General features: G+C 33.3%; 1 protein-coding gene across 4 annotated transcripts in view; it reads right to left on the bottom strand.

Annotated features, from left to right (window-relative positions):
* Positions 1 to 5,577: 5,577 nt before the first annotated feature.
* The window catches only part of PARPBP (PARP1 binding protein), an 80,346-nt gene continuing 61,040 nt past the window's right edge, over positions 5,578 to 24,883 (bottom strand). For 2 of the 4 annotated variants that reach the window (XM_032168870.2, XM_032168872.2), the window contains 3 exons: positions 24,507 to 24,585; positions 8,957 to 9,092; positions 5,578 to 8,447 (listed from right to left, as the gene is read on the bottom strand). In XM_032168870.2, the coding sequence (XP_032024761.1) occupies positions 8,107 to 8,447; positions 8,957 to 9,092; positions 24,507 to 24,585 (556 nt within the window). In that variant the 3' untranslated portion in view covers positions 5,578 to 8,106. Of the gene's footprint in view, positions 8,448 to 8,956; positions 9,093 to 24,506; positions 24,586 to 24,883 lie in introns of those variants that run through there. The other 2 variants (XM_032168871.2, XR_009209171.1) reach the window with 2 other exon arrangements.

Raw genomic sequence — 24,883 nt, forward strand, 5'->3', positions numbered from 1 at the left:
CACACTCTCTTCTATCTACAATCTAATTTCTCTGCATTCTTCAGTGTAAATCGGTGACATACTATTTATATTCACTGTTTCCATTTGTTCTCTTTCCATTCTTTTTAAATCCTCTCCTATCAAGGTTGAATCTCTACCAGTGTCATTGAAACTGCTTCATTAAGTCAGCAATGACTATCACATAGCCAAATCAAAGATAAATTCTCAGTTCTCATCTTACTCAACCAAAAGCATTCAGCACAGCCAATCGTTGTGCTTTTCTATATTTGAGATGATCATGTTTTTTTCTCCTGTATTCATTTACAGTGGTGAATTCTACTGATTTTTTTCTGAAAGTTCAATTTTACATTCCTGAAATAAACCCCACCTAGTCAAGAAATTTTATCTTTTTCATAACTGGATTCTATTTGATAATATTCTGTTTAGGATTTTTACATCTATGTTCATTAGAAATATTGGCCTATAATTTTCCCTTCTTGTAATATCATTATCAGGTTTTGGTACCACATTTATGCTAGACTCATAAAAAGAGTTGGGAAGTGTCAGTCAGAAGTCAATCACAGAAGCAGAACAACACACATACATATTCACATATACAGAAATATATACACAATTTGTTACATAAATTTGTCTCATGCAATTGTGAAAGCAATTAAGCAATATTAAGCAGATCATTCCATCTAATGCTGGAGTCCACAGGGAAGGCTGCTGGGAAGGAAAGATGGATGTAAAGTAGGGAAGAAGAAGAACATACTGGAATTCACCAGCATGAGCTGAAACCCATGAGGATAGACTGAAACTCATATCAGATCTTGCTGCATCTGACCTTAATGGTATGGATGTCCTCAGGACAGCTAGTCTCCTTTGTCACAGAACTGCACACATGTGTCCCAGGAGTCAGAGAAACCGAAAGTGGATCCAGCAAAAGTGGAGCAGTCGCAGGCCTGACTGCTGCCGAGCCAACGACATGAGCCAGCAGATAAGTGACATCATGTGTGAACCATACGTGACATCTGCTTCACTTCTGCTCTCCAATCTTATACAAGAATGTCTCGTGTGGCCCACTCCAATTGGAAACATAGATAAAGAGAAGAAAATTCTGGGGTGGGGGGAATTTCTGGGGCGGGAGGAATATATATGTAATATATATAACTCATAACTCAGTAATAAAAAGAAACATCCCTCACCCAACAAAATGAACAAGAGATTTAAACAGACACTTCACAAAAGAAAATATATAAATAGCTAACAAGCACATGAAAAAGTGCTCAACATCATTAGTTATTAGGAAAATGTAATTAAAACATGATATCACTACTTATCTACCAGAATGGCTAAAATTAAGACTGACAACATCAAATGCTGGTGAGGATGTGAAGCAACCAAAGCTCTAATACAGTCTTTGTTGAAGTATAAAATGGTACAATCACTTTGGAAAATAATCTAACAATTTCTTACAAAATTAAAGATACATCTATCTTATATCCTAGCAATTCCATTCCTATATATTTACCCAAGAGAAATAAAAACACATGTCCACGAAAAGACTTATGCGAGAATGTAGATGGTGTTATTCATAATAGCCAAAAACTGGATACAATTCAAGAGTCCATCAACAGGAAAAGAGACAAGTCAATTGTAGTATATTTATACAACGGTAATAAAAAAGGAAGGACCTACTGCTTCTTACAACATTAAAGATGAATGTCAAACATGCTGAGTGAAAGAGGCCTTCCATAAAAGACGTCATACTCTATATTTCCAAAATAGGCAAAACTAATTCACAGCGGAAAAAATTAGAACAGTGATTGTCTAAGAGCAGAGTTGGAATGAGGGGTGGGAGTGGGGAAAATGGTGGTACATGTGAACTCTAACAAGGTAAGACATAACTTTCTGGGGTGATGGCAATGTCCTGTATCTTGAAAGGACTTTGGGTTTCAGAAGCACACGCATTTGTCAAAAATTAGCAAATATGCACTTATCGTTTATGCATTTCACTTTCCATAAATTTTACTTCAAAAAAAAGCTGTAAACAACTATCAAATTCCAGTTAATGATATGTATGTTGAAGTATTTCGTGAAAAGCATAATGATATATGCAATATCCATTGAAATGCATTAAAAGAATAAGATGATTAATAAAGGGATGGAGGGATAGACGTAAAACGTTAATGGTAAACTCTAGGTGAAAGTGTATGGGTTGTTTACTATAGAAATCTGAGAAGGAATTTTAAGTCTTCTTATATCTTTTGATGATTTATATAAGTGAGCAGTCTTGGCTTTTACACTCATACAATTAGCCACTAAGAAATTGATGATTCTCAGTAAGCCAATGGCCAATTGCCATTTAATTTACTGGTGACACACAGCAAAGATGTGTTAATTGGAACAAAGAGAACTTTAATAAAGTGACTTGCAAATATGTAGTGTTAGCAGTAGTTCTACAGAAAATGAAGATCATATTTTATATAAACCTTTTGCCTTTGCAAGGTTTACTGAACCACCCAAGCCCATCTGGCAATAGTTTTACTTCTCCGAAGTTCCCTTCTACTGCTTGGGGACATTCCATTTTCAGCATCAATGAAAAAGAAGTCTACTATGCTCCACTGCACATCACAGTAACCAATGTTTTTTTTTAAAAAAGTTATCATTTAAAAAATAGGAAACTATCTCCATAATTAAATGGTTATGGCAAAACCTCATAATGCTCAGAGCCTATGACAGTTTAAACAAAATAAAACATCAACTTCTCTAAACCGTCAAAATCATTTGGATTTGGTCCCAATTTTGAGTGAAGATCAGCCAAGCCAATTCATCCAGTGGAAATTTAAAACAAAGTACATAATTATTAATATTTATTACCCTCCCACAACAGCATCTAAGAAAAAAGATTTCCATTAACAAGGACTTTTTTTTTTTTTTTTTAGACAGAGTCTCGCTCTGTCTCCTGGGCTGGAGTGCAATGGCACTGTGTTTGGCTCACTGCAACCTCCGTCGCCTGGGTTCAAGCAATTCTCCTGCCTCAGCCTCTCCAGTAGCTGGAATTATAGGCACCCACCACCATGTCTGGCTAATTTTTATATTTTTAGTAGAAATGGGGTTTCACCATGTTGGCCAGGCTGGTCACAAACTCCTGACCTCAGGTGATCCACCCACCTCGGCCTCCCAAAGTGCTGGGGCTACAGGCATGAGCCACCACGCCCAGCCTAACAAGGACTTTTATAGATTAAACAGGCACATCCAAGCCAGGTTCAAACCAAGGGAAACAAAGTAGGGCACAACTAACAACATTAAAAAGATAAGGAAGCTCTGAGATCAAAGAAGTCAAGGGATGTCAGAGTCCTTTGTTTATAATTACACTCACAAAACATTTACTGAGAAAGATCTTAATAGTCACCGAGAAAATCAGCAGTTAAGTCTACCTCAGATAAAATGTACTTAAGTGAAATGGACAAATTATACAATAATGTAAATTCCTAAAACAAACTAAAAAAGAAACAGAGAAGCTAAATGTTCCTACAGCCACTGAAGAAAGTAAATCAATTCTCAACAACAAAAATCCCACCAAGAAAACACCAAACCCAAAGTCTAACAAGACAGAAAAGAAAGAAGGATAAATCTTGCCCCAAATGTATGAAATTAGTACAACCTTAATATCAAATCAAAGTCAATATAAAAAAGGAAAATTACAAATCAATCTTATTCATAATAAATGTAAAATGTACTACATCAAATATTGCCAAATTGAATCCGATAATTTAAAGGTTTTTTTCATGAACACGTGGCTAGTTTAACATTAGAAAAATCTGTTAATATTTCCAAAGACTGAAGGAGAAAATGATCTGGTCTTCTCAATATATGCAAAAAAAGCATTCAATAATATTCAACAACAATTCATGATAAAAACTATTAGTAAGCCAGAAATAGAAGAAAATATCCTGTACTTTATATCAAGTATCTATAAGAAACCTACAGCAAACATTATGCTCAATGGTGAAGCATTAAAATCATTATCTGTAAAATCAGTAACACTGTAAAGATATCTCTTATCTCCATTTTCAGGATTTACTGGAGGCTTTGGCCAGTGTACATGAACACATGAAGAGACACACAGACATGTATACACAATATAGATGAACTTAGGAGAAACAGATAAAATGCCATTATTTTATCATTTATATCATTTGTCTTCATACAAAATCCCAAAGAATCTATATATTTGTAAACTATTAAAAAGAAAAAAAAATAAGAGTTTAGAAAGTTTTTTGTTATCAAATTACTATGCACAAGCCAAATGCACATACCAGCAATAATGTTAGAAAGATCATTTAAAAAATATAATTTATAATAACCAAAAATAAGAAATTCAATTAAATTATAAAGAATTATAATTCTCTCAACAAAGGTATGCAAGACCGTTATGAAGAAAAGAAAATGTCATTAAAAGATTGAAGAAGAAAAAAAGATTAAAGAAAATCTAAGCAAATACAGAAAAATGCCATGCTCATAGATAATAAATTACCTTCAGGATATCAATTCTTCTCCAAAATTAATCTATAAATCTATAAAACCAATGTGATTATAAGTTGAGCATCCCAAATCTGAAAACCCAAAATCCAAAAATGCTCCAAAATCTGAAACTTGTTGAGCATTAACAATATGCTAAAAAAAATATATTCACTGAAGCATTTCAGATTTCAGATTTGGGGATAATTAACTGATATAATGCAAATGTTCCAAATTCTGAAAAAAATATCCCAAATCCAAAAATACTTCTGGTCCTAAGCGTTTCAGATAAGGGATACCTAACTAGATACCTTAATATCCTGTCAAGTGTTCTTACAGAACTTGAAAAGCTGATTTTAAGATTTATATGGAAAAGAAATGACTAAGAATAGCTAAGGAACTGCTGTGAAAGAAAAACATGTGGGTGAGTAGAGGGCTGGGAAATTTGACCAGATATTGAAAACTATTTTAAAGTTATATTAATACTGTAGATTTGGCTGTGGAATAGAACGTTCTGAAAGGAGCCCACACATATATAGAAATCTGATATACTGTAGAGATGGCACTGCAGATTAGTGGGGACAGGATGAATTCTTCGAGAAATATATAAGGACATTGGAAAAAGTAAAATTACATCTCTATCTTATATCATACACAAAATTACAGATGAATTACAAACCTAAACATGAAAGTCAAAATATTTAAACTTTTAAGAGAAAATATATGAAAACACATTAATAATCTAAGGATTCAGAAGGATTTCTAAAAAAAAAACCAACACATTAAAAGTAGTTGCCATAAAGAAAAAAGAAAAAAATTTAAACATTAAAATTAATCAGTTTGGTTCACCAAAAGACACCACAGAGGGGTTGAAAATATGTCACAAACTGAGAGAAAATAATTGAAACATATATAACTAACAATTAATATCCAGAATATATAAAGAACTCCCATAAATAAATTAGAAAAAGACAACCCAATAGAAAAATGGACAAAGCCAAAAAAAAAAAAAAAAAAAAAAAAGCATTTAACATAAGAGGAAACATAAATGGCTCATAAACATATGGGAAGACACTTAACCTCTTTGGTAATTAGGAAAATACAAATTAAAAGGACAATGAGATACCTAAGGGTCAGCTAGGACATGGAATAATGGAAATTCTCATACCCTGCTTATCGGGGGCACAAATCGCTTACAACTATGTTGGAAAACATTTTGGCATTAGTAAAGCTGAACATACACATACTCCATGACCCAGTAATTCCATACTGAGAAATATACTCTAGAAAAATTCTTACATATATGTACCAGAAGACATATAAAAGATAAAAATTATCTTACTCATTGGGGTCAAAATTAGAAATTAACTCTGAAATGTTTAATTAAAAGTCATACAACATAAACTCATCATCCAAAAGTAATGTTTATGGGCACATAAATATTCTTTTCATGGACTTATTCATTAATTGCTAAATTCATTAATAAATATTTGTACATATTATCCTTTTGTAAATGCAGAGATAAAATACACCTGACAGGTCAATTTTTGATATAGCATGAATGGCTTTTTGTTCACACTGACAGGCATATGTACTTTAATCACCAAAAACTGTATCAAGTATTTATAAAAGAAAATCCCTTTTGAGGATTATTTCAGTTTAATCAGGATTAAAAGTAAATAAAACTTTATCCTTATCATCCTTGAGTGAAATAACTTGAGTTTTAATATCTTTACTTAATCAGAAAATACACAGAAAGAAACAATAATATAGAGAGAGCCTGATGTCCTGTGGTCTTCCTTAATAACAACCCATTTTCAAGAGACTATAATCTACTCAACAGAAAGCATTCTACCAAGGATCTTAATCAGATTCTGAGAAAATTCACACTCAAAATAAACAATATGCCACTAAAACCAAAACAATGTAGGTATTAGCAGCTGCATAAAGGTTAGCCTCAATCTGATGAGTCATTTCTAAAATGATGAAAAGTATAATTCTTTGAAGTGCTTTCTATTCAAGCTGGAAAATATATAAAGACACAGAATCGTTTACCAAGCAGACTGACAGAGAAATTTTTCATTTTCTTTCTTGTTTGACTGTATGCGAACATCAAACTAAGAATGGCAAAAATGAATCTCTCTTCCTATATATTAATACTAACTTTTTCTTTGTTTTCTCAAGGTATTTTACTTTCAGCATCCAAGTCCATAAGAAATTTAGACGATGACATGGTATTTAATACATTCAGGTTGGGGAAAGCCTTTCAGAAGGAAGACACTGCAGAAAAATCAGTTATCGCTCCTTCCCTGGAACAATACAAAAGTGATGAGAGCAGTTTCATGAACGAAGAGGAAAATAAAATTTCAAAGGTAAGTAGCAATGTGACTTGTCATTTATTTCAATGAAAATTTAAGTGATTCTTACAAATCCTCTGAAAAGTAAAACTGATACTTTTATAAACAGAAGTATATGCGAACAGTCACAATATGCATTAGGACGACTGACGATATTTCTTACATGCCAAGTAGTTCTTCCATCCTGGAAAACACCTCTTACCTGAAAGTTTTTTTTCTCCTATAAATTTGCATCTAAGGTATTTTTAAAAAGTCAAAAACAGTGCAGAGCATCTTTGAATTGATCAATAAGAATATTATACAATTGTATTATAGTTCCACTCCGAATACGAGAGCTAAAAACCAAATCAACCTTCTCTTTACAGAACACAGGCTCCAAACATAATTTCTTAAATCATGGTCTGCCACTGAATCTGGCTATAAAACCTTATCTTGCACTAAAAGGATCTGTAGCTTTTCCAGCTGAGAATGGAGTTCAGAATACTGAATCAACACAAGAAAAGAGAGAAATTGGGGATGAAGAAAACTCAGCTAAATTTCCTATAGGAAGGAGAGATTTTGACAGTGAGTAGTCTTTTCAAAATTCAATTCTTACATCCTACCACCATTAAACAGAACTCTGAGTTAAAGCGAATTTGGATGCAATCATAACAAAATCAAATAAGACCATGGCTCAGTTACACCTGCCAAAAATGTGGGATTAAATAGCAACAATTAATTATTATCATTTTGGTTTACTCAGAATTAGTTATACTAGATCCATTCTTTTTCTTAATAAATTCTGTGTGATAATTATAGTCCTTTAAACAATTTAAACTTTCTTCTTCCTTCAGTGCTCAGATGTATGCTGGGAAGAGTCTACCGACCTTGTTGGCAAGTCTGATACCTGTTGGTCCACATCATCTTTTCAGAAGAAAATAAAAGCATTTAATTGCCAATGGGAGGAGAAGCCCATACTGCTACTATAATTTGTGTATGTTAAATGTCTGTTTTAAAAGAAAGTAGTGTTAAGATGTATCAGTAACTGAAATGATATGCTTTCTCTGTGCATTAAACTTTGTGAAAATTCTGCATAATTATGACTTACTAGTATTTTTAAACAATGCTTAACATACTAACCTTACATACACTGTAGACCAAAATAATAAATCATCATACTTTACACCTTGGTCTCTTAAAAATTAAGCATGTCTTTGGTGAATGGCTTATAGATACATAAACCTAAAGCCTATAAGACACAAATTTATAGTCTAAAAAACTGAGTTAACTTTGCCTGGCCAGGAATCAACTTGTTCTTGGCAGTACATTTATTACTTTTTGCTACTTTAGCTAGTTTGCCGTACAATTTACTCTGTGAATCATTTGATTTCTTAGGTATTTTAGCATTTTTATGTTGAGGTGGTTCATTTCCATTATCACAGAGAATATTTTCACCATCCAAATCCACCTGTTTCCTTTTTGAGCTTTTATTTCCTGTCTGACTAGTTGATTTTCTTGATACTTTTTCATTTTTACTTCTGTCCAGACGAACATTTCCAAAACTTGTTCCAACTGTTGATCTTCCAACAGATGAATTTATACCCTCTGTTATGCAAGATAAAAAGGGGAAAGGAATTATATAATATTGAGTATTAATATTCATGAGAACTTTATAATAAACTTTAAAAATGGATAACGAATATTCAAATTTTTATTTTTAAAGTAAAATAATGCTATAAATAATATGATTGACAAATATAGCTACATTACTATCCTATTACTTTTCATTTTACCATAGCACCTCTGAGTTAACTTTGGCCAGTAATCAACTTGTCAGCCCTATTAAGAAATATTTGTTTGAATGCATGACATTTAATCCTTAAATATATGCTACAAATTACTTCTTAAATACATTTAGTTAAATCAAACTGTGTCCTATTCCTATCCATAAATTTGTACTTAGATTTAACTTTTTAAATAAACTGAGGTCTTTAAAAATATAACCCTTTACATTTCACAGTACTTTGCAAAAATAATCTAATTTTTCTTAAGTTAAAACTAATTAGTAGACTAAAATTAAATTGTTATTTAATTGCACAAATAAGATCAATTACCAGAAAGGTCATTTTCCATGTGAAGAACACACAAAGGCTTTGATGCTAAATTAACATTATTCCAATTATCCTTGCTTATCATGTAGTCATCTTTATAAGTACAAGCAAATTGGGATCTAATTAAAGTTTGCTTCATCTGGTAACAGAAAGAAAGAAGAAAATATGCAATTTATTCATTAATTTCTTCATCTATATAGACACACACTCTATAGCAATCAAGGTATAAAAATTTCCCTTAGAAATCCTATTACTCATTGAGAACATCTAACCTTTGATATTTCATAGTTTGCAAACTCATTCATTGCTATGGCTAGCATTTTTGTTCTTTTCCAAAATACTAGCTTTATGTATGTTTTTGATTTTTTTTTTGGTAACAGTTACAAAACAATCAATTTTAGACTCTTCGCAGGGCTTTGTTACACGTTCCTGTGTCAGCGCTGCTTTGGAGCATCTTATTGTAAGTAAAATAACAATACAGGTGAAATACATAATCAAAGAAAAATACAAGTTCTTCATCCTAAGAAGAACACAAGTCTTGGAAAAAAATAGCATATGGAATTCAAGAAATTAGGGAGGGAAGAAATGCTAAGATGAAAAAAAGAACTAAGTGAGGTCAATCAAAAACAGGAAACTAGCAAAGAAAGAAACTGCAAGATAAAACAAAATGATATAGGAAAGACATTATTTCTCGAGTATTTAGGAAAACAAGAAAGATGATTCAATGTATCATTCTAGAAAGATTTGACCAAGTTACTTAATGGTCAGAAATTCAAAATATACTCTTGCATTTATCTTCAAACATCAAATAGGAGGGCCTAACTTTCTACATAACTAGGAGAAAATTACAAAGATAAACTCAATTCTTGACCATTGAAAAGGATGCCAAAAAAAGTAGTTTGGGAAATGTATTCCACAAACATAAACCAGTGAGCTACTGGGGGATAGAAATTAATTTTAGAACAAAGTAGCCTATACAAATAATGCCAATTTCAACAATTACAAATGATGTGTAATACCATTCAGGTTTAATGGAGAGATGTCTCCAAATAATTAGAAGTCACCTGAAATGGTTTTCTGACATAGACAAAGTTTCAAATACATAATTCAATAAAGATGACTTCAGTAATCCAAAAATTTAACACTTCGAGTGTAACTACATTACCCTGATTATTACTTACAGAGTATTTGTTGATACAGTCATGAAATCTAAAACAGCATGACTTTACATTATATATTCAGTAGTTACATATTATGTTATATGTTCAAAGATCGATGCATTAATTCACTCAGATGTTTGTAAAGACAATGGCAGTGAAATCTACTGACTATGGCTTAGAAAAAATTAGAAGATTCGCCTGTCCAGCTGCTTCATAAAAGCAAGTTTTCCTAGGATGACAAATTTTCTATCTTTCTGACTAATGAGGTCTGTGACAGTCTCCATCTCCCAGATCACTAAAAATTATGTTTCGTGTGTTTACATGAAGCATTAGACAATTGGAGTTTTATCTTCCATTTAAGCATAAAATGCACAACATTGAAAATAAACGTGAAAATATACAAGATCAAAAACTATTTTTTTAAAAGTTGAACAGAATAGACTCACAACCCACTACCTTCATGAATCCCTATGAATGCAACACTTATTATATAGCTTCTACCACAAGATGCCCAATATATAACTGAAGATTTTAAGTAGCTCTTTCTGGACTTTATTAATCCTATAACTACAGATTTAAAGCAGTTAATAAACCTATTTAAATAAGTTTTATTAATAAAATTGACACTATATTATACTACATAATAGTGGCATTATCCATGAACTTTTATTTCCATCTGCAAAACCAGTACTAACTGTTGACATTATCTTATCACACATTATTTTCACTTCACAAAAGTTATGGCTTATAGAGAATTATAAACTTATTGCCTATAAAGAGTTATAAAGAGTATAGTAAGACCACGCAGGCAAATAGATGATGAGTGGCTGGCTTGGATCACTCTTTGTAACCCAATAGTGATGGCACCTAGAGATAGCTTGGGAGACGTTAGCTTCTCACTGCAAAACTTTCATGAGCACCACCCATAAAATATTCTAAATAAAAATATAATACTAAATAATAATTATATTATTTAGTACAGAAAACTAATGTTTCTTCAATCTCATGTTTAGCATGAACAAAAATTTCTTTGGAATGTTTTGTTACTTTTATTAATTTTTAACATATGGTCTAGGTAAAAAAAATCTTTGCTTGCTATGCAAATAGTCACAAAATAAGTGCGGTAGCTCTCCTTACAACTAGACTTCCTCAATTCAGGCTCCCCCATAGACAAATTCTAGACTCCTCAGTGACCATAGCACAATTTCAGAAAACTACCATCACAAGGCAATGGATTCCTGAAGTACTGAAAACAAGTTCAGATGTAAAAGAAAAATAACTAATGACTTTCTCTACCATGAAAAATTTTATTTATAAACATTAAAATATGAGAAATAAACACAACAGAATTCCCCCCTTTGTATATTGAGACTTTTTTCTTTTCATAAAGGATTATATGCAGATTTTCTTTCCCCTGCCCTGTACAAAAATCTTTTTTTTTAATCAATTACTACTTACTAAGTTCCAACTATGTGATAAGCACAGCGTATACTAGAGATTACAAGGATGGCTTCTACAACTTCAAAAACATCCTACTTATAAAATTTGCTATTGACAAACAGCTGGAAGGAATAACAAATAAATTGGATAACAGAATCAAGATTGAAAAGATTTCAGAAGGCTAGAACCGTAAGCAGAAAATAATAAGATGAAAATGGATGGGGATAAACAAAGTCCAGTATTTACGTTTAAAAATATCAATTACAGAGGTACAGGATGAGGAGAACCTGACTTAAAAACAACATATGTAAAAGACCTAGAGATTTAAATTGATATGAACTTGACTGAGCCAACAACTGTCCAACCAAGAAAGCAGCACAAAAAGATAAGATGATGTGATGGGAAAAGCATAAGATTTGCAGTCAGAAGACCTGCCTTCTAATGCTGGCCGTATTACTTATTAACTAGATAACTTTGGGTAAACCATTATACCTCTCACTTATCCACACATAATGGGAATATTTACCTCACAGAATTATCAGAATTGGATGCAGTTAACATATGTCAAGGTTATATAAACTGCAGAAATCTATGTAGACACTATATCATTATTATTGTAATAACATGTAGGAAGAGGGTATTCCTGTAAGAAAAAGATCTGTTCAATTAGATGTCTCAGAACCAGGCCAATTCTACAATGATTCTAGGAATGCAGCTCAAAAAAATGAACTTACAAACAGCTTCTTCATTTTAATTATTTAAATAATGCAACCTACCTTGGCTTATATTTATAACTTAAAAGAGATTGCTTTTCCTTTGTTCATAAAAGTTGAATTTTTCTACACAAGATTAGTGGCTACAAAGAACTGAGATTACTTCCTGTTGCAAATCTTCCAAATCTCTCTGTGTATTTGATTTGGAATCACAAATAAGCAAAACAATTCCCTCTTGAAAGTGCTTTTAAAGTACTAAACAACTAAGAATAATGTCCAGATCCATACATGGCTGTTAAAATCATTTCATGTTCAAGTCACATGAGAGAAATGGATTGAAAGTATTCCTTTGTGGAGTGATTTCCCCCCTTTGGAAATATTTCTATCCACAGCATAATTGCAATGAACTTCACACTTGCCAAGAACTGGAAAAGTCCTTTTGCCACAAGCTCTTTTTAATTTGAAATTATTAGTAAGTTCCCAGTTTGAGGAAAATAGTACTTCACATAGGAAAGCCTGACTCCAGTTAAATTAAATGAGTCAAAACACTGAAAAGTCATAGACACTCAGAGTTAGCTGTATTAACAAGAAAATGAAAGTTCTAAACCCCCATTATACCAATAAATATATTAGCAAGTTTGAAAAAGGAAATTATTCAACATACCTAGTAAATATGTAACTAAAAATATTCTAAATTTATCTGATTTTTACATTATCACATTTTTGAAAGAACAAAGATTTTATATCCTTAATGACATATTAACTGCCTATAAATCAAATAATCCATTTCTTCATCAGTGAAATTCCATTTACTCTGCTTAATAGAAGAAAAAAATCTTTTTGACCTAAGTAGTAGCATTATTGTTTTATGACCCTTCATCATAATTGTCATGCCTTTATTTATTCTTTGAAGATAGCATAAACATTGAAGTCTGACACCTGACTATAAACCCTTGCTCTGTTACTTACTATCTGTATGGTCTGCAAAATGATGCCTTCCAGAGTTAAGCAAGGATTAATTGGGATGAGGGATATAAAATATCCAGTATAAACACTGAACACTTAGTACATACTCAATAAATCCTGATCCCATTATTTCAGCTAAAACAAATTCAATTTTAATTCAGTCTAATACAAACATTCCTTTTTCATTCTAATGAAAAATGTTGCTCAGTCCCTTATAGACTTTGCTGAATGTCAACCTTCTCAAAGAGACTCCTACTTATGGCTATTTAAAACCCAAACACACACAAAGAAACCCCACTTTCCTTAGCCCCTGCCCCAGTTTTATTTCACTCCACAGCACTGATAACCTTCAAATATACCATATAATCCACTTGTTTGTTTATTGTCTGCTTCTCCCAACTAAAATATAAACTCCATCAGCAGTAAAACCCTTAGTTTGACAACTGATGGCCAGCTGTGGTCCTCCTGTTGCCATCCCCTCCTTACAGGGTGAGGAGTCCCCAGAGATTCAGACATACTCACCAGGAAACCATGACCTCCTGTATAGATCCTGTTTCAGGGGCCCCTGGGCACTGGGCTGGCACTGGCCTCTTCCTTTAGCCTCAAGAGCTGACTGTTTATGGCAAGGGTGATGGGCTGTGGGGTAGATATACCTACTGGCAGAGTATCCTTCAGAGTATAAAACAAAATCAAGGTTGAAGGGGTTTCAGGGTAGGCCAGTGGCTTCCATTTATATTATTGCACCTCAGCTGTACAAATATTTAGAGAAGCCTTGTCCTTTAGGGCAGGAAGCTTTGTCTGTTTTTTTCATTGATGTATCTCCAGTGCCTAGGACTGAACTTGGTATCCAGGAGGTACTTACTGTTTTTTGAATGAATTAATTAATGAAGTAAAATTACAACAGACTATAACAAGTATATGCAAGCAGAGCTGTGAGGGAACAGAAGCCATGAGCAAGCAAAAGTTTGGAGGTGGAAAAAGAGAACAGACTCTATAAGGTAACCACATGATAATTGTATGCTTGTATCAAAATACCACATGTACCCCATAAAAATATACAACTAGTATGTATCCACAATAATTTTTTAAATAGTAAGTAGACTTGAAAAGAACAGCTACATCACCCTAGGAACACAAGCTTTGAGGTAGAAAAATACATTCAGAGTAAACTCTACTCTGTTCAATAGGGTAAAGAAACCAGTTGGTACAGAAACAAGAGAGAAATATACATGCAGAGAAAACCTAAATCACATTTAAGTACAAAGAACCATGCATCGGAATTCCTTAAGCTGCCTAATATCCATCGTTTACTTTTGAGTTCTTAAATATTCTGCCTTTCTCTCTCATCCTTACAATAAACCCCTTAGAAAATTACTCTATTCCTTAATACCATAGAAGACATACTGTCCTTAATCTTCCCCAACATTATTTATTCACTGTTTTTTTTTTTTTTTTCACAACTACTCTACACACATTCTCTTCACAACAGCAAGGCAATTTAATACTTTCATCATCGGTTGTTTGAAATGCTCTATTTCATTCTCTCTGCCTATTCAAATCCTATTTATTCTAATCTCTTATTATTTCCTGCATTTAATATTGGTCTGTAGTTATTGCATTTAAGTGTATCTTTAATCCATTAGAACTGCATTGTTTAATGTGCTAGCCATGTGTGGTTAATTAATTACAATTAAATAAAATTTAAAACCCAGTTCTTCAAATGCAGTGGCCATAGCTCAAGTGCTCAATAGCCACATGTGACTAGGACCTTCAGTAATGAACAGTACAAACACAGATCATTTCCATCACTGAAAGTTCTACTGGAGAGCACTGCTCTAGAACAAAGCTTTACAGTCTATGCCCTGTGGCACATTCATGTCTGCAGATGGATTCTCAAAGGACTCTGGGACATTTTGTAGTATGCTGGGTCCCCCATTTGGAACCCATATGCAACTTTATATTTGTAAAGGAAATCCTGCATTTGTTCACCCTCTCTTCTAAATGCTAGGTAGTAATCTGATGTGAATTGACCTTTGGAAAGAATTATGATCAATGTATCTTCAAATATTGTTTCTACCCTATTTTCTCCTCTCATTCTGGGACTCCAATTAGGCATACGTTAGACATTTTCTCTGTGTCCTGCTCTTCTATTTTGCTTTTTCATTTGTTCTTCTCTCTTTTCTCTCCAGTTTGGAGATTTTTTTAATGTTCCATCTTCAAGTCCACTTATCCTACCTAATGCTATGTCTGGTCTTCTACTAACCACATCTAACAAGGTCTTAATTTTAGATAATGTTTTCACAATTCTGGAAAAACATTATCTTTTTGTTCTATGTCATCGATTCTAAATCTCTGTTGGAATTCTCCATTTTTTTCAAATATTTTGACCATCTTTTCCTCCAATTACTTTTATAAGTTAATTTCTTTCTGATTCCTTGCCAGTAAATTTCAATATCTGGATCATTTGTGGGTCTCCCTCTATTGTTAAATGTTTTCCCTTTATTAAAGGACAAATCATCTTGCCTTTTCTCATGTCCAGTATAGTTTATTTCATGCTGGATATTGCACATAAAGGAACTCTAGAAGCTACAGATGACCTCTTCCAGCAAGAAGACTTCTCCTTTTCACTGTTAGGTAGACACAGTGAAAGACTGATAACCTCAATACAATCAAGGAATGAGCTGAGTCAGAGCTGGGTTGCACTTTTCATTAACTCACATTTGACTTCTGGTTCTTATCTCTTCCTCGGGTGTGCTCCTTCTAAGCTTTCAACTGCGAGCCTCGTAGGGATCTCTGTCACCTCTGGCCTAAAATCTGGGAGAATCAGTCTGTTTTTCAGGGGTTTTCACACTATGTTCTGTGATATCCCACCCCACTTTATTTCCAAATATGGCAAATATCTTGAAAAAAAAAAAAAAAAAGACTAGCCACGTGGTTGAGGCAGGTCCCACTTCTCAATTGGAATCAAGGTGGTTTTAGTCTATTGTATTAAGGCTTCCTACCTCCCCACACAACTACAAAATTCAGAGTATGTGTCCTAGGTAAAAATAACTGCATTTAGGACTCCTAAAGTTTCCAATTTGTTGACAGCCCCTCAAGACACCCAAACACTTTGGTGGCTTCTCTGTTCCTCAATAGAGTTCCTTTACATGGGCCAACACCAATCCTCAGCTCATATTCAAAAGTAGCAACAAATCCCAGGGAAGAAAGCAGCTGACAATAGACTTCTCACATCAGAAGGATGTTATCCTGTCCAGATTTTTAACTTTTTAAAAATTATTTGATTATATAGCTCTCCTATGTCTTTAAAATATATTTTTCCCAGCTTATCTGCCTCTTATTGTTTTGCTATTGTAGCGGGAATGGTGTTCTACCATGACGTACTATATCCTCATGAAAAAAAGAAGTCTCTACGTCACAACTTGATTCTGTTCCTTCCTTATCTGACAGCATTTTATTTTCTCCTCTGAGTTACATTTTGAAAGCTGCATTTTTTCTGTTATCCCTCATTTCTCCATAGCTTGAGGAACAGTACAGGTAGAAGCTCAACTCATCTGAGGAGACACGTAGTCTATGAAAATTTCTGGGTTCTGCACCCTAGGAGTTTATTACACATTGCATATACCAGAGGAAGATTCACTTCATCTCATTAGGGAGTGTATTTCAATCAAGTGGAAGGAAAGCATTTGGATAATTTCCCCAATTCAGTAGGTAGAACTAGAGCCTTTATTTCTCTCAGTGTATAAATCCCAGGGTTCATTTTCCACATTTTGTCTATATTCCTCTTCCATTGCCACTTCTACTATTTCTCTAACGAATAAGAAAAAAGAAAAAAAAGGAATGCACACCTTAGTTCTCAGTTTTGGAAGTATTAGTGGTAATCCTCAGAATTTTGCTAATTCACTAGCTCTGTATCCGGGAACTAGGACTAAATAAAGTTGCTAAATCATTCTATGCCTCTTCACTCTGAAATCTTCAGTTTCTTTCCCTGACCATCATATTTTAAGCTTATTGCATCTGATTACATTATTCTTTCTTAGTTGATGATGATTATTTTTATTAGTTTTTATTACTTTGTACTCATTTCAAGTATCAGGCAGGGGAAGAAAATTCTATTAGTTAAACTCAATCCACCATTTTAATTTAGATGTACTCAAGAGTTTTCAAATATCATGGAGGTTAAATTTGAATTTTCTAATAACCATGGGGTTAAACAAAAGAATTTGTTAATACCATAGGCATTGGACTACTACCTGGGTGTTTATGAAAATAAAGAGTTCTAGTCAGCCCAGTTTTTTATACCAAGTCCTGACTTTCACTGTCCCAACAGCTCCATGTTAAAGGTCCAGTATTTTCCTGATTAGCACACTTAAGTTATTGACTGGCTAAATGATGATTACTCAGACATTCATATAATATGCTATAAACATTAGACTCAGAATAAGGAAAAGACCTGTATATATGACTTTTCAGTTGTGCCTGATGTGCAAACTACCGCTAAACCAAGTTGGAAAGAATAAAACCAATTAATTTACAGGGATTTAAGGAGGTATCTCCTTGAAAAATCGTTTAATAAAAAGGTATAAGGGTACTTATAATAACTTACTTAAAGTGCTTAATATATTAAAAAGGAAATTAAAAAATTTCTTGAAATAAATGAAAATGGAAACGTACCAAAACCTATGAGATACACCAAAAACAGTACTAAGAGGAAATTTTATAGCAATGAGCACCTACATCCAAAAACCATAAAAACTTCAAATAAGCAACATAAATATGCATCTTATGGGACTAGAAAAGCAAGAGTAAACCAAAATCAAAATTAGTAGAAGAAAAGGATTAATAAAGATTAGAGCAGAAATAAATGAAATTGAAACCAAGAAAACAATACAAAATATCAAGGAAATGAAAAGTTAATTTTTTGATAAGATAAAATCAACAAACCTTTAGCTAGACTAAGAAAAAAAGAGAGATGACCCAAATAAATAAAATCAGAAATTTTAAAAAAAAGGAGACATTACAACTAATATTGCAGAAATTCAAAGGGTCATTAGAGACCACTATGACCAACAAATGCCAATAAATTGGAAAACCTAGAAAAAATGGATAAACTCCTAGATGCATATATACAATCTACCAAGATTGAACCATGAAGAAATAAAAAACCTGAATAGATCAATAACAAGTAATAAGACTGAAGCTGTAATAAAAAGTCTCCCAGCAGCTGGGCTGGGTGGCTCATGCCTGTAATCCCAGCACTTTGGGAGGCCGAGGCGGGTGGATTATTTGAGGTCAAGAGTTGGAGACTAGTCTGGCCAACACGGTGAAACCCCATCTCTTCTAAAAATACAAAAACTAGCTGGGCATGGTGGTGGGTGCCTGTAATCCCAACTACTTGGGAGGATGAGACAGTAGGATCACTTAAACACAGAAGGTTGCAGTGAGCCGAGATCACGCCACTGTACTCCAGCCTGGATGAGAAAGTGAGACTCCATCTCAAAAAAAAAAAAAGTATCCCAGCAAAGAAAAGCTCAGGGCCCAATGGCTTCACTACTGAATTTTAGCAAACATTTAAAGAGAACTAATACCAATCCTACTCAAACTATTCCAAAAATAGATGAGGAGACACTTCCAAATTCATTCTACAAGGACAGTATTACCAATACCAAAACCAAACAGAGAAAACTGTAGGCCAATATCTCTAATGAAAATTGATGCACACATCTGCTACAAAATACCAGCAAACCAAATCCTACAACATATTAAAAAGATCATTCATCATGACAAAGTAGGATTTATCCCAAGGATATAAGAATGGTTCGACATATACAAATCAATCAATGTGATACACTATATTAAAAGAATAATGGACAAAAATCATATGATCATTTCAACTGATGCTTAAAAAGCATTTGATAAAATTCAACACCCCTTCATGAAAGGGGTTTAAGACTAGGTTTAGAAGAAACATATCTCAACACAATAAAGGCCAAATGTGACGGACCCACAGTTACTATCATTCTGAATGGGAAAAAAAAAAACAACAGAAAGCCTTTCCTTTAAAATTGGGAACAAGACAAGGATGTCTACTTTCACAAGTTACTCAACATGGTACTGGAAGTGTTAGCTAGAGTAATCAGACAAGAGAAAGAAATAAAAGCCATCCAGATTAAAAAGGAAAAAGTCAAATTATCCTGGTTTGCAGATGGTATGACCTTTATATGGAGAAACCTAAAGACTCCACCAAAAGAACTATTAGAACTGATAAACAAATTCACTGAAGTTGCAGAATACAAAATCAACATATGAAAATCAGTAGCATTTCTATATGCCAACCGCAAACACTCTGAAAAAGATATCAAGAAAGTAATCCCATTTACAGTAACAACAAATAAAATAAAATACCTAGAAAGAAACTTAAAGAAGTGAAAGATCTCTACAGTGAAAACTATAAAACACTGATGCAAGAAATTGAAGTGGACACAAAAAATGGAAAGATTCCATGTTTACTGATTGGAAGAACCAATATCGTTAAAATATCCAGACTACCCAAAGCAATCTACAGACTCAACACAATCCCTATCAAAATACTAATAACATTCTTCACAGATATAGAAAAAAAATCCTAAAATTTACGTGGAACCACGAAAGAGCCAGAAGAGCCAAAGTCATCTTGATCAGAAAGAACAAAACTGGAGGAATCACATTTGAATTGTACTACAGAGCTACTGTAACCAAAACAGCATGGTATTGGCATAAAAACAGACACATAGAGAGCAATGAAACAGAAAAGGGAACTAGAACCAAAAAACTAAATCCACATATGTACAGTGAACTCACTTTCAACAAAGATTCCAAGAACATACAGTGAGGACAGGACAGTTTTAATAAATGGTGCTGGGAAAACTGGGTATCCATGTGCAGAAGAATGAAACTAATCCTCTATCACTCTCCATATACAAAAATCAAATCAAAATGGATTACTCTATAGACTTATAGACTCTTTAAGACTTAAATCTAAGACCTCAAGCTATGAAACTACTAAAAGAAAACACTGAAGAAATTATATAGGACACTGGTCTGGGCGAAGATTTATTGAGTAATACCCCACAGGCAGTACCAACCAGAGCAAAAATGGACAAATGGGATCACATCAAGTTAAAAATCTTCTGCACAGCAAAAGAAACAGTGAACAAGGTGAAGAGACAACCTACAGAAGGAGAGAAAATATTTGTAAACTATCCATCTGACAAGGGACTAACAGCCAGAATATATAGGAACTCAAACAACTCAAGAGGAAAAAATCTAATGATCCAATTTAAAAATGGGCAAAAGATTTGAATAGGCATTCTCAAAAGACATATAAATGGCAGACAGGTATATGAAAAGGTGTTCAACATCACTGATCATCAGAGGAACCCAAATTAAAAAACTACAGTGATATATCGTCTCACCCCAGTTAAACTGGCTTATCTCCAAAAGACAGGCAATAACAAATGCTGTCAAAAATGTGGAAAAAAGGGAACCCTCGTACACTGTTGGTGGGAATGTAAGTCAATAAAACCACTATGGAGGAAAGTTTGGAGGTTCCTCAAAAACCTAAAAATAGAGCTACTATACAATCCAGCAATTCCACTGCTGGGTATCTACCCAAAAGAAAGGAAATAATACATCAAAGAGATATCTGCACTGCCATGTTTACTGCAGCACTATTCACAATAGCCAAGATTTGGAAACAACTTAAGTGTCCATCAACAGAAGAATGGATAAAAAAAATGTGGGCCACCTGCAATCCCAATACTTTGGGAAGCTGAGGTGGATGGATCCCTTGAGCCCAGAAATTCAAGAACAGGCTGGGCAACACAGTGAAACTCCATCTCTAGAAAAAAATACAAAAAATTAGTTGAGCATGGTGGCACACACCTGTGGTCTCAGCTACTTGGGAGGCTGAGGTGGGACCACTTGAGCTTGAGAGTTCAAGGCTTCAGAGAGCCATGATTGTGCCACTATGCCAGCCTGGGCGACAGAGTGAGAACCTGTCTCAAAAAGAAAAAGTGGTACATATAAAAAATGGAGTAAAAAAAGAATAAAAAATAAAAAATGAGATCCTGTCATTTGCAACAACATGCATTGAACTGGAGGACATTATGTTAAGTGAAATAAGCCAGGCACAAAAAGATAAACTTCCCTTGTTCTCATTTATTTGTGGGAGCTAAAAATAAAAAACCTGAAATCATGGAGATAGAGAGTAGAATGATGGTTACCACAGGCTAGGAAAAGGCATAGGGTTGGGAAGAGTGAGGATAGCTAATGAGTACAAAAACATAGTTAGATAGAATGAATAAAATCTAATATTTCATAGAACAACAGGGTGACTACATTCAACAATAATTTATTGTACATTTTTATAGAGTATAATTGGAATGTTTATAACATAAAGAAATGATAAATACTTGAAGTCATGGATATTCCATATACCCTGATGTGATTATTACACATTCTATGCCTGTTATCAAAATATCTCATGTACCCATAATATACACACCTATTATGTACCCATAAGAATTTTTAAAAATAAGTAAAGTGCTTGGAAATTGGGGGTAAGAAAGTGGCAGAAAACATTCACTAAAGGGTCCTAACAAAACCAACAAAATCATGAAGGTTCAGGGAGAACCTTCTGGTTTCCTTTGCAGGGAAATTTCTTTGACCATCATAAACAAGATTCCTGATACACTACAGTAGGAAATAAAAGTTGAGGACCTAAAATGAGTGTGTTCATGAACTATTTCCAAAGGGTTTCATAGACTTTTGTGATCACAGGAGCATCTATTTCTATTTAAGAATGAGGAAACTAAAATCTGAGTTAATTTACTCCATATAATAATGACATGGATATTTCATAAGCAAGTACATCAAAATTCTAAGTTCTCTAATATTTTCTACCTTTGAAATGCTCATTTCAAGATATTTTCTGTGTAGATCATATATTCTTTCTGTGACTAAAAACTACTATATGCCAAAAGAGCAAAAGTAACAGAGTAATAAGATAATCAGCTGCTAAACTACTTTTCCATAGGAACTTTGGTAGTAAATATTGGCAGCATTTTTTGTTATTCCAACAAATACTCTACATAGCTATGGTTCAGTTGTATACCTGGTTAAACTAATCATTTTCATACTTCACTTTTAAAAAGAGTATCACAAAACATAAGTAATGCTTTCCTTTCTTGATTGCCATTTATTAATAGATTCAGAGCTGTATAGAATAAGTCAGCTCTACTGTTAAGTAATGGAAGCAATGTAATTATAATCTCATTAGTATTTAACCACGGTTTTGCAAACTGTTGTAAAATATTTCATGGTAATTATGAGATCTTGGATAAGGTGGCTTCTTAGAATTTTGGTTTCCACATCTGTAAATGAGACTGCATTAGATGATCTCTGTTCTATTTCCCAAAACTTTCTAAATTTGTCTATACGTTTCGTAGTAATTAGTTGAGCCTTAACATTTTCTTTAAAAGCACTCTCATTTTTCAGATAGATTTTTTCATTTTGATTTATTTAATTTTAAGAAAATCCAATTGGATTGTTTATAACACCAAGGATAAAATGCTTGAGAGAATGGATACCCCATTCTCCGTGATGTGATTATTATGCAATACATGCTATATCAAAACATCTCATGTATCCCATAAACATATACACCTACTATGTACCCATAAAAGTTACAAACGACAAAATTTAAAATAATAAAAGTAAATAAAAGAAAACTCTAAGCCCTTTCCCGGTAATATTTAACGTGCTTCACTGTCAGTGATTTTTCCTTATGTGATGTCTTACATTCTTTTTTTTTTTTTTTCAGATAGAGTCTCATTTTGTCACCCAGGCTGGAGTGAAGTGGTGTGATCTCCACCTCCCAGGCTCAAGCGATTCTCCTGCCTCAGCCTCCCGAGTAGCTGAGATTACAGGTGCCCGGCTAATTTCTGTATTTTTAGTAGAGACGGGGTTTCACCATGTTGGCCAGGCTGGTCTCGAACTTCTGACCTCAAGTGATCTGCCTGCCTTGGCTTCCCAAAGTGCTGGGATTACAGGAGTAAGCCACCATGCCTGACCCACTTTCATATTCTATTTGAAATGGAGACAGAGAAATTGAGCCCCCCAAAATATGACTTATTTTTAAATCAAAATATTAAAGTTTGTCAGTATCCATAGCAAGAAAAAAATTTTTTTGATATGTTACATTTCTGTTTCTACCCAAGTCCAATGAATAGATTTTTAAAATCTTATCCCTTGATTGCAAATACTTATATTAATATGACAAAGAATTGACAAATTTTATTCACAGAAAAATTTTATGAAGCTCGATGTATTCCACAAGCATTAATTGCTAACAACTACTAATAACCAATAGAAAGAGAAAGTATTAATAAATAAACTAAATGGGTGTAGGGTATGTAGATGAAACAGGTATTAACTAAAAGCTTTGCTAATTTGAACTAAATTTCCAAATGAAAAAATAAAGGGCATACAAATTACTGTTCTCTTTTTTGTTGTATCAAGATGAATATTTGACAATTTAAGGATGATTATAAATTTTATATAAAAATCTTATTTAATGAATTAATGAATTCCCAACCATACAACAGTGTCTAGATCATAATAGATACCCAATAAAAGTATGATAAATGAGTTAAAGCCAAATTACTTTTTGAAAAATAAGGCCAATAAAAATTGCTTGAAAACACATTATTGATTACTTATACGCACAGATGTTCCATATGAGGACAGCAAAACTTAGTTCAAACTAAATGAACAAAGAACAGGAACAGTTCTAGTCAAGAGCAACGTAAAATGTCTCAGCTCAACCTACAAATAATTATATTCTGCCATTATATCTTCAGACAGGAGCAAATTTAAAATCACATATCTTGAGATTCAGTTTAAGATATAGAAATGTAAATGAGAAAGCCTTATCTTCTTTTATTTTCCACATCACTCATTCAACGGATATTTATTCAACACTTACAATAGCAACTGCTTATTCCTTTCCCTTTTTTAGGTCCAGCGGATTAAGGAAACCAGAAACAGATTAGTCAAGACTGTATAAAAGGAAAGTCTCTGTATGTCAACTGTCATAACTCATTTTCCATGTAATTCCTACTGTGTCATGTACAATGTTTACAATATTTACAATACCCAGCTCAGCTTTATGTATTTATTTTTTCTAAAAATAAAACAGTGTTTGCCATTTTCATGGCATGCATTAAATCGTACCTTAATTTTTTTCTCTTGCATTGACTTACAGATGCGTTCTCTTAGGGGTTTTATCGAATTATTCACCTGTGTGGGAGACCTGTGTCAAAAAAAAAAAAAGGCAAAAATTTATTGCTATGGTTGGAATGTTTGTTTCCCTCCAAATTCACGTTGAAACTTAATTCCCAATACAATATAGTTTTTCCTCAACTTATGATGCAGTTACCTCCCAGATAAACTCATCATAAATTAAAAATACCATTAAGTCAAAAATGCATTTAATACATCCAATCCACCGAACATCATAGTTTAGCCTAGCCTATCTTAAACATGGAATTAGCTGGAATTAGTACATTCCAATATCTGTTGGGCAAAATCATCAGGCAACACAGTAGAGT

This window comes from Hylobates moloch, unplaced genomic scaffold (assembly GCF_009828535.3).
Source record: "Hylobates moloch isolate HMO894 unplaced genomic scaffold, HMol_V3 SCAFFOLD_12, whole genome shotgun sequence".
Classification (NCBI taxonomy): Eukaryota; Metazoa; Chordata; class Mammalia; order Primates; family Hylobatidae; genus Hylobates; species Hylobates moloch.